Source organism: Anarrhichthys ocellatus, unplaced genomic scaffold, assembly GCF_004355925.1.
Source record: "Anarrhichthys ocellatus isolate YVR2014 unplaced genomic scaffold, GSC_Weel_1.0 scaffold32, whole genome shotgun sequence".
NCBI lineage: Eukaryota > Metazoa > Chordata > Actinopteri > Perciformes > Anarhichadidae > Anarrhichthys > Anarrhichthys ocellatus.
Window position 1 is genome coordinate 5,611,450 of NW_022280062.1, and position 9,880 is coordinate 5,621,329.

General features: G+C 41.4%; 1 protein-coding gene across 1 annotated transcript; it reads right to left on the reverse strand.

Annotated features, from left to right (window-relative positions):
• Positions 1-1,052: 1,052 nt before the first annotated feature.
• LOC116393304 (homeobox protein Mohawk-like) lies at positions 1,053-7,382 on the reverse strand. The gene is made up of 6 exons (XM_031865495.1): positions 7,153-7,382; positions 6,694-6,853; positions 6,413-6,566; positions 5,909-6,247; positions 1,620-1,650; positions 1,053-1,374 (listed from the first exon to the last, which is right to left on the reverse strand). The coding sequence occupies exons 1-6, from the start codon at positions 7,380-7,382 to the stop codon at positions 1,053-1,055; spliced, it is 1,236 nt and encodes a 411-aa protein (XP_031721355.1).
• Positions 7,383-9,880: the final 2,498 nt, after the last annotated feature.

The following is a 9,880-nucleotide window of genomic DNA, read 5'->3' on the forward strand; positions in this document are numbered from 1 at the left end:
GTTTCTGCCCATTTGGACTAGTTGTGATTAAGTTGGGTGGGAGAGGAAATTTGGGCTGCTTTTGTCAACATTTGGCGGGATTTCAGAAATATCGTAAAAAACAATTTTAACAGAAAAGCTGGTCAAAAACACAGGTACTTGTTTTATATTTTAATAATGCCTGACGGAGATCTCTGTTAGATTGAAACATTGCAAAAACAAAATTTCCGGGAGCTTTTAATACAGTGTGCAGGTCTTTTTTGTAAATTCAAAAACGGATAGAAAATTCAGTAACCATCGTTTAATTTGAGAAAACATTTTCTTTTGGAGAATTTTTTTTTTAACCGTCAATTGCAAATCCCATTGATGGTGACCTGGTAATTGTCCTTTTAGCTCTGTTTTTGGTCACCACAAAGCTAACTCTGGCTTCTTTAGCTTCTACACGCTCAGGTTTCACTAGCTAGTTGCCGACTAGCTGTCAGCCGCTTTGTGCTACAAAGTTAGCCTACAGTTGGTTTTTAAAGCTTTTTCTCTGAAAACTGTTGATTTACTGACCTACTTTCTAACAAATATAAAAAATGTCCCCCCATGCTCAGTCCACTATGCCACCCCTTCTGCCCATATTACAACCGTTTAAAAAGCAATTTCAAAGTATATCATGAAACTGCGAGAGCCACAATTGCACACATGAAAACTACCACTAAATACAGTTCAGTAAAACATAAGTATGCAGCTCCAGCCACTGCAAAGTGATGATTTAAAGCAAATGACTGGTCAAAAGATTTCACATTGGGTTTATTCAAATAGCTGCTGTCAAATTTAAACATTGGATGATAATCCAGTCTCATGGAAGTTAATATAACTTACTGCAACAGACGACAATAGGAAGACATTGGAAACATGGCAAAAACAGTAGAAAATACTAAACTGCATTAGGTTAGTTTTTCTATTTAACTATGTCAAAAAGATTTAAAATGTCAAAGTTGATCAGAATTACAAAATAACCGAGGCTGCAAGGCACTTAAGCATCTGGTATTCTAAGGAACGATAGACCAGATGCTCCAGTGACATGCCTACACACTGTTTGCCAGGGCCACGTTAACAGTCTGGACCTCCGAGATATGAGAGGACTTCTGGATGATGCGGCTGGTGAGAGTGGGCCCCGCGGTGCAGCTCTGCCTCAGAGCGGCGGTGGGTCCTGCGACAAACATCCTGTCCATGATAGTGGTCCTCGTACCCGAGAAGGGCCCTCGGGTGCAGCTCTGCCCCGTGCCAGATCCGGGCACCGTCGCGCTGCTCTGGTCCGCTGTGCAGCTCTGCCCCTGGGCCAAGTTGGTCAGAGCCACGGCGGCGTGGATCTCCCTCCAGGTCTGATCGCCTCCTCTCTGCTGCTCCCTGTGATTATATGAAAAAAAGACAAAGAGCCAAATCAGCCAAAGAGCAATCTCAGAAATCCAAAGCAGAAATAGTGGATTTGCTTCTCCTTCTGATATACAGCCAGAATAATGTGGATGAATTAGAGGTGGTGGTTCAGTTTCAAGAGGGGGATTATATCGAGTATTACTTTTCAAGCTGATGAAAGAATGCAAAAAAAAACATGCAATTCGATTGCAGATTAAGCGATAAATAATTACACATACCTGTCACATTTTGAAGCATAGTCCGCCGTGTCTGCAAGAGAGAAGGAAAGGACTCACCTAAATGTAACTTGAATCAGTTTTCTTGATGGCAATGAAATTGCGAACAGAGAATATTCACAGGACAATCAATGTTGGCTTCATGACCTTATTTTAGTGATAATACATGAGTTTTAAATTTGCAGCATGTGTGTGAGTATCTATGTTGTTCATGTGAAGCTGCTCCCAAATACAAATATCAGTTGCTACTCGTCGTCCAGTGTGTCTCTCTGGATGTGTTTTACAGTGCCAGATAGGTTTGACTCACTGAAGTGCACCAGTCGGGCTGTGCTCAACTACTCCTGCCAAAACAAATGCAATGCAGTGTTTCTCTTGAGCTTTTGAGTGGGAAAAACAAGCACAATATCTGCAATGTGTCATGAGGACTGACTCTGTGTTTTCAGGTTTCCAAAGCTCTGCTTGTACCTATAAAGTTGATCCACTGCATGTTATTCCCTTCCAACAGCTGTCCCTGCACATCTCCATCTTTTTTGACCAAGGCCTGAGCTCAAAGTGAAATTATACCAACGGGCAGGGGAGTGTTTTATGATTGAATACCTATGGGCCTCATCTGTGGAAGAAGAAACGGTCTTTCTCTCACAATGCCAGCTGAAATGAAACTACAGTATCTCGGACTATTTTAAGAAGCAGAATAAATAGAAATTTAGAGTAATATTATATTGCATGCACACTCTCTGTTTGAGGTCCGTGCATTATATGTAGAACTTATTTTTCATTTTAGTTTTGGAATATTGCCTTTTTTCATTGAAGCAAATAAAAGCTGGTCAAAGGCAATGTTTCTTCAGAGAGCAACAGACAGGGAAATTAGAGGCCCACTGTGAAACACAGTCTTTCAATCCTAACAGCCTGAAACATCCCCGTTTCTGATTTCTTTAGCCAGGCGGGAGCCAAGAGCAACTACTTGCTGATAGTAAATCATTTTGCTTTTATGTTTTTTTGCTACTGAACGTCCCTGATTATTTCTCTCTTATCACGCGCTTTGCCAAGAAAGTTCTTGAGTACCTCTGTTGTATTTATTACCAAGAAAAAACATTGTTTTACCTCTGGTGAGTCTCAAATTCACAGCACGGATCAGTTACAACTGAATTTTACGAGGGGTAATGAAGCTGATCACTTTTTTATATTAGCCTACATTGAGTTGCAGTATTGTAATTTTATATTAGAGCTTACCTTATTTATTAACAAATAGGGAATAGTTTGCGAAAATACTATTATTTACTTTCTTGCCGAAAGTCAGATGAGATAATTGATAGCTCTCTCATGTTTGTATGCTAAATATGATAGCAAGCAGCTAGTTTGCTTAAATTAGCATGAAGACTGGAAGTGAAACAGCTAGCCTTTCTCTGTTAGAACAAACAAAACTAAATTCCCTTACCAGCACCTCTGAAGCTAACAATTTACATTTGTTTGATCTGTACAAAAACTCAAGTGTAAAAACAACAAGTTGCGTGTTTGCACTCATAAAATAGCTAGTCTAGCTGTCTTCCCCTTCTTCCATTTTTTGTGCTAAGCTAAAGCTAACCGCCTGCTAGCTCCAGCTTCATATTTAGTTGACAAACATGAGGGAGGTATCAATCTTCTGGGCAAAAAAACTAACAAATATTTGAATGTTTACGAAACTACAATTTAGAGGGGATTTAAGTATTTGGGTGTGCTCACAAAATATCAGTTTAAACCCCCATCTCACAAGTGTGTCATTGGGACCAACACTGCAAAACAACTGTCCATCCATCCATCCATTTTCCACCGCTTATCCGGGGTCGGGTCGCGGTGGCAGCAGGTCAAGCAGGCCGACCCAGACCTCCCTCTCACCGGCAACATGTTCCAGCTCATTCTGGGGGATCCCGAGGCGTTCCCAGGCCAGCAAAACAACTGTGTGCTGAGAAAATATTGTAACACCTTGTTTCCTCAATGCCGATATGTATTCACTACCAAGAGACACCCTGTCAGCATGCATGTTTTCATTTGAAACAAAATAGGTGGAAAACGCAGCAAGGCGTTTGTCCAGATATTCTTTTCGTCGCTCTGCGTCCAATAAAACACAACTGTGGTCACATTTATGGCTCTCCAGTCTTTTTAAGCGAAACACTGAAGTTGATGCGAGTACCACAATAAACACCTTCACATTCCTGCAGGCTACAGTGAATGGTAACATCACTAACATATAGGCCACTATTCCATGAGACTTTACTGCCTGTGGTATTCAGACTGATATGTGTAAAAAGCGTCCTTGTAAGACACTGTGTGGTGGAATCACTTATTAGCACGTCAGTTGAGGTTTACTTTTAACCGTCTCCCGGGTGGAGTATACACGTGTTAATGGTGTTAGTGCCTGTCATGCATCTGGCAGCTTGACTTTCCACTTCACTTTCATAGAGGAGTCGTACTTGGTTGCAAACACTGTTAATGTGACCAGCAGGGATACATTAAAAGTTTGCACAAACATTTCAAGAGTGCTGATGGCCACATAGTGTATGACAACATCAAGAAAACCCCCAAATACTAAGAGAGCAATAACATGTTCAAATTGTGTAACATTCTGGGAAATACGCTTATTTGCTTTCTTGCTCTGAGCTAGACGAGAAGATTGATACTTCTCAAATATCTGTATGCTAAATATGAAGCTGCAGTCGGCAGACAGTTAGCTTAGCATAAAGAAAGAAAACTAGCTAGCATAGTGCTTTCAAAAGTTAAAAAACAACTAACCAGTCAAGAAACCTATACAGCTCACTAATTAACATGTTATATCTCTTTTGTTCAATTTGTTCAAACCAGTTCCCCATTAGGTAAACCCCGGTAGCTCTGTGAGCACTGTTTCCATCATTAGCGCTGTTAGCACCGTTAGCTGCGAGCCGCCGGCTAATCAGTCGCCACGTTGAGAACCTTGTGGAGGCTATAGATATGCTCTGAATCTCGTATTTTGCATGTTTAAGCATGACAGTACACTTTATACAATTTACCATCTCACTGGTTAAATGTACAAGCTTGTTAAAATGATGAATTAATCTAATTATTCAAGTTACCAATCTCTAGGCCAATTTGAGGTTAAACTGAGTTTCCCGGATACAGATCAGAAGTGTTGTCACAGTCAATCATAATATCCATTAAACATTTGTCTTTAGACCAAGACCAGGATTGTAATGTTTGCCTGGAAATAATAAAAAAGTAACTAAAACATGCCCTGTTTGATTTTTAGATGAAATATCCTAAAGAGTAGAACTGGTTTCAAAAATCTTTTTACAACTCTTATAATATAATGTCCATTTAGATAGATTTTGAGTAGGAAAGTAATACTTGGGAGAAGCCGCCTGCCTCAGCACACATGAGTCAGGGAAGCAAAGCTACACCCTCTAACAGCAATTGGAAAAGCCAAATGGATATTAGTGATCTTGCTCTGGGTTGTCTCACAAATGAGTGGCAGCTCTGACAGTCGCTCAACGAGACGTCTTCAGTGCTTTACTGACAGACTGCTCCATTTCTACATTTGGCTGAGGTTCCCTCTTCTCACCCTGGGAAGAATAAAGTCTCAGACATTCTGTAATTGTCCTTGAGACTGGACTGGACATTTCCACTATGGCAAGAAGCTGAAGCGGAACAAATGGCACATTCTAGTATATGGAAATTATATTTGCGGTGTGAAGCGGCAGCCAGCGTGAGCTGCGTCCAATTTTAAAAGGAGAGATTTCTGCCTGAGTCTTTATTAGTAATGTTTGTAAAGGCTTTGGCTCCTGTACCTTTAGCGGATTGAGTGTTGTCAGTGTGCTGGGCTCCCTATAGGTCTGAAAGGGCACCCAGGTGTCAAACTCCCTCCCAGATTCGCTGTAACTTTATAATTGAATCTCGCAGAGCTTCCGAGGCAGAGATTTATTAATGTCAGGGAGCTCTGAGGAGCCATGTGGAAGTTTCTGTTCGGTCTGTTCTTATTTTACTGTACGCTGTGGTGTGTTAAAGATGAACCGAGGGGAAGCAGGGTAGTTAAAGTGTCATTTTGCCTCGAATTCAACATAAATCTGCAATTAACAAGGAATATGCTTTCATCATTTCTGTGGACAGGGGGTGCTAGCACCAATTTCCCTCCCAAATTACCCTCAATGTTGCAGTATTACGTGCTTTCCCTGATTCTACTTAGACATGTTCAGTGTAGATTTTGTGTTAAAGCTCAATGTTCCTCTAATCTATTTGCTTTTTGTGTGATATTGTCTTGCACAGTGACAAACACCGAGATCTCTTACCCATGTGGTAGACGAAGTTGGCCTCTGTTTCGTAGGACGACGCCGGAGAGACGACATCTCGATCACACTCAATGGAGCTGAATGACTCGGAGTGGCTCCTCCTCTTGTGGGCCGAGGGGATGCCCTCGGCCTTCGCCGCCATCATGTGCCGCAGGGTGTCATTCAGATACCGGTTCAGTAAACCGCTCTTGTACTTGGATGGAGGTGACGCGCCGTCGTCACTGTTGGCGGAGTCCGCCATGGCGAGGAGGCTGCCCTGCTTCTCGGGCACGCTCTTGTGGGAAGATGACCTGCCAAAGTCTGATTGGCTGATAGGAGTTTGTAAGGGACACTCTTCATCTGCAGCAAAGGAAACTAAATATAATATATAAGATGACACAATCTATGATAAATACTGCTATTTTAGTGGAAAAAGTTTCAGATACAAATCTTTTTTTTTTCATAATTCAACAAATGCAGAGTAATGAACTTAAATACACTATGAAATTATGCTGTAGCCCGTACCATCAGAGTCAGTGTCATTGCTGCACACGCTCAGTCTCTCAGCGTTTCCCTGGATGTATTTATTGTACAGTTTGATCCTCAGCGCCCAGCTCAGGTCTGGCTGTCTCACTGTGTTCTTCAGCCTCCGCCGGGCGTTTGCAAACCAGTTTGAGACCTGCACAGATGCACCTTGTTAAAGAACAGCACGGACTAACCCACAACACTCATAATCAACACATCCCTAAAGTAGATTTTCCTTCATCCGTTCCATCCATGCTCTCTTGCACAAGCTCGTCTCTCACCTGCACTAGCGTCATGTGTGAGCCCAGAGCCAGCAGGACCTTCTCTGTCTTAGTTGGGTACGGGTTGTCCCGGTGTTTGTACAGCCAATGTTTCAACGGTCGGGCCATGTCCTGCAGCACCTGTCTCTTGTGGCGAACTTTGACACCACCTAGATGAGACCTGGAGGAATCACAAGTTGCCTCGTTGATTCACAAAGACCACCCACGATCACTTCTGTTCAAACTATGAAACTTATAAATAACAAATGTCTGTGACTGACATTTCTAAAGAACTGCAAAAACTGCAAATAACTTTTCAACTATATATGAAAAGGAAGAACATAAAACTACATTTTAGTTTGAGAATTATCTTTTTTATATGTCTTTAAAATATTGCATTTTACGGTACATTTCATCATTTCATAGGACCACCTGTTTAACTGTTCAAAACAATATTTCCAACAGAGAAAAAGGGCGTACCCGTATCTTCTGTACTTGATCGGAGAGCTGTCGTCAGTGGTGTCCTGGCATCGCAGCAGTTCTGTGTTCTGCTCGTCTGTTAAACTGCTCCGAGGTAAGTCTACACAGTTCAGTCTGCTCCTCTCCTCTGCTCTCATGTTGTCCTCAAAATGAAGCAGAGTCTCAGACTTCATCTCAGCAACTTTGATCATTGTTGAACATACAAAGTTGTCCTTGATCAACAGGTGCATCAGTAGACTTCCAGATGTAAATAGAAGTAGCAGGTTCCCATCCTGGATACACTTGATGTAAAGGTAAAGAAAACAAGAAAAAAAAGGTTAAAAGTGTTCCTTCCTCTTCTTTCTGTGCCCACGGGAGCAGTGACTGAGCAGACAGATGATGACTGAGAGAATGATGTTTTAAAAGTCAGAGAATGTTGTCTGGTTTAGTTGAGTTGTGTGAGGAGAGTTCAAATAACCTGCTGCTCAGCTGCCTATTGGCTCTCCCACCATCCAATCACTTCTCTGGAGAGCTCTGTGAAGAGAAGCTTGCAGAACGGCAGCCGTGGACCTCGGTAGCACTCCAGGATATGAAAAATATTGCAACTTGAATATCAGAAAAAGAAGGTCGTTAGATTTACTCGTGAGATTTTTGCCCGTTGTGTCTGCAGCCTGTGCTAAGCACTCATATTTTCTACATGAAGCATACGAATCTCTCGCGGTTTTACCAAAAATCATGTCAGCAGATATTAATGCATGTTTTACCAGGGGACTCTGGAAATTTACGAGTGTAATTGCATGGTTGCTAATAACCAGCAAAACCACCAAACTGTGCCTCGTGTTATAGGCAGTAATGCCTGCTGAGCTGAAATGGATTTCAGTACAAATTGGCTCATAGAGTAGTTAACACAGACACTGGAAAATGAATTTTGATCCTTGCCTATATAATCCTCAGACAATGTTGCACATGTGGATCTTTTTTTTGCTCTCTGCAGTGTGAGGCGAATCCAACTATAATTCTCACATTTGTCAATGTCTGTCTCCATTTTGGAACAAGGACTGTAAACAATTATGTAAAAGTTGGTCTGACAGAAGCTTAGCGTTGTCATTAGTGTAACTACATGACAACATGCTGGCACTTGGCCCAGTATTCAGAGACTCTGTGGTTCAACTTGAGCTGACATCCATGCATGTTTTTCCTCCTGACATCCAAACAGTCTTATGTAAGACTGTTTGGATGTGCAGTAATGACTTTGCCATGCATAATCATAACTTGATCATCTTTATTCAAACATGTGATACAATGCAATTGTCCTGCCTGCAATTGAAACTTTTAAAGGGTTATGGCTCAAATCCGTGCAGCACTTGTTCAACCGTTAAACATATTAAAGGGCTCCATAACTCTCGTCCCTGTTCATAGTTCAGCTGTATTGGTGGGCAGGTTGAGTTTCAATGGTGTCAAAGCTGAAAAACACATGGACCAGAAGCATCCCCGTTAGGTGCAGTAAATTCCTTGCTCACATTCCTCAGCAGTAGTCAGAGAATGCTACATGCTATCACACACCATTTACTCCCGTCCCTCTGCGATATGTTCACCGGTTCAACTGTTGATATTAGCTGGGAACACACCTTCATTCGGCTGCCTGGAGACCTGTAAAAAGCTCTGTGGAAGGACATATATCTCCTCTTGTTTGGGTAGTTTGGCAAGAGTGTGTGTGTGTGTGTGAGTGTGTGTGTGTTGCAGGTTCACAAACTCCAGGCCTATCCAAAGGGCCAAAGTGTGAGATGGAGAAATTTATTGTGTTCTCAAGTATCTTGAAGAAGTAGCTTTTGCCAAATGTAGATCTTGAATATGTTACATTTAGCAGATTAGAGTAGGAGATTGTTGCCTAATACTTGACAAAGTTCTTTTTTTTTTTTTTAGCAAAACACTACTGGATAGTCCCCGCCCAGCTTCAGACAGAAAACGGACAAAGTTTGCAACTAGCTTGAACAGTTAGCGACTGAAGAACAAGATATTTACCTCAGGAGTTGGCGGAGACCAAAACAGAGCTAAAAGGTGAGAATATTGGACTGCTCATGTCTACTAGAGATATAGCCAATTGTTTGCAAATACTTTCACTTTAATAACTTTAAGGTGATAGAATATCAATGTGTCATGAACTTTGCAGGTTTACAGGCATCGTTATCTTTAGGTGACCTCACTGATAGCGAGACGACCACAAGCCGAAAACAACAAGTCTGTCTTCTAGTTAGGTCAGGTGTGTTCCCTTCCTGTTTTACTTTTGTGATCAAACCAGCGAAGTGTTTCCCTCTGACTTGCTAACATGTCATTTAAAAGATAAACTACAAGTTAGCATGTCAAAGCCAACTGTGTCGTTATGATAATGATCTGAGTTAGTAATGTTAGTCTTACAGCGGTAAGTTTGCTGAGCTCTGAGTGTATTGAATTGAGCAACTTTTTATTCATAAGAGGAAGATTGTTATTTCTTCTTTCAAAAGTTCCACAGTCTGGCTTTAATGTGTCAATATCAGGAAATACAAATCAGTAGATGACTCCTTCAATTTTTCTCTGTAATGAACTAAAAACCTTTTGGCCTTCCTGCTTCAGTTTTGTATAATTAACTCCCAAATACTTTCAGCATGTACGTTACTGTGCTGCTTGTTTAAAAGTTATGCATTTCTCACGCAAAGATGAAGGTATTGTTTAACATCAGTCATATTTATTTTTACATACTTCGAATAGACAG

What these genes read in the sequence shown, in the direction of transcription:
- LOC116393304 (XM_031865495.1), bottom strand. Translation starts at nt 7,382, where the DNA reads ATGCACCTGTTGATCAAGGACAACTTTGTATGTTCAACAATGATCAAA. An exon ending in ATCAAGTACAGAAGATACGG is followed by an intron (nt 6,854 to 7,152) that starts GTACGCCCTTTT and finishes TGATTCCTCCAG; the next exon opens with GTCTCATCTAGGTGGTGTCA. An exon ending in CACACATGACGCTAGTGCAG is followed by an intron (nt 6,567 to 6,693) that starts GTGAGAGACGAG and finishes GCATCTGTGCAG; the next exon opens with GTCTCAAACTGGTTTGCAAA.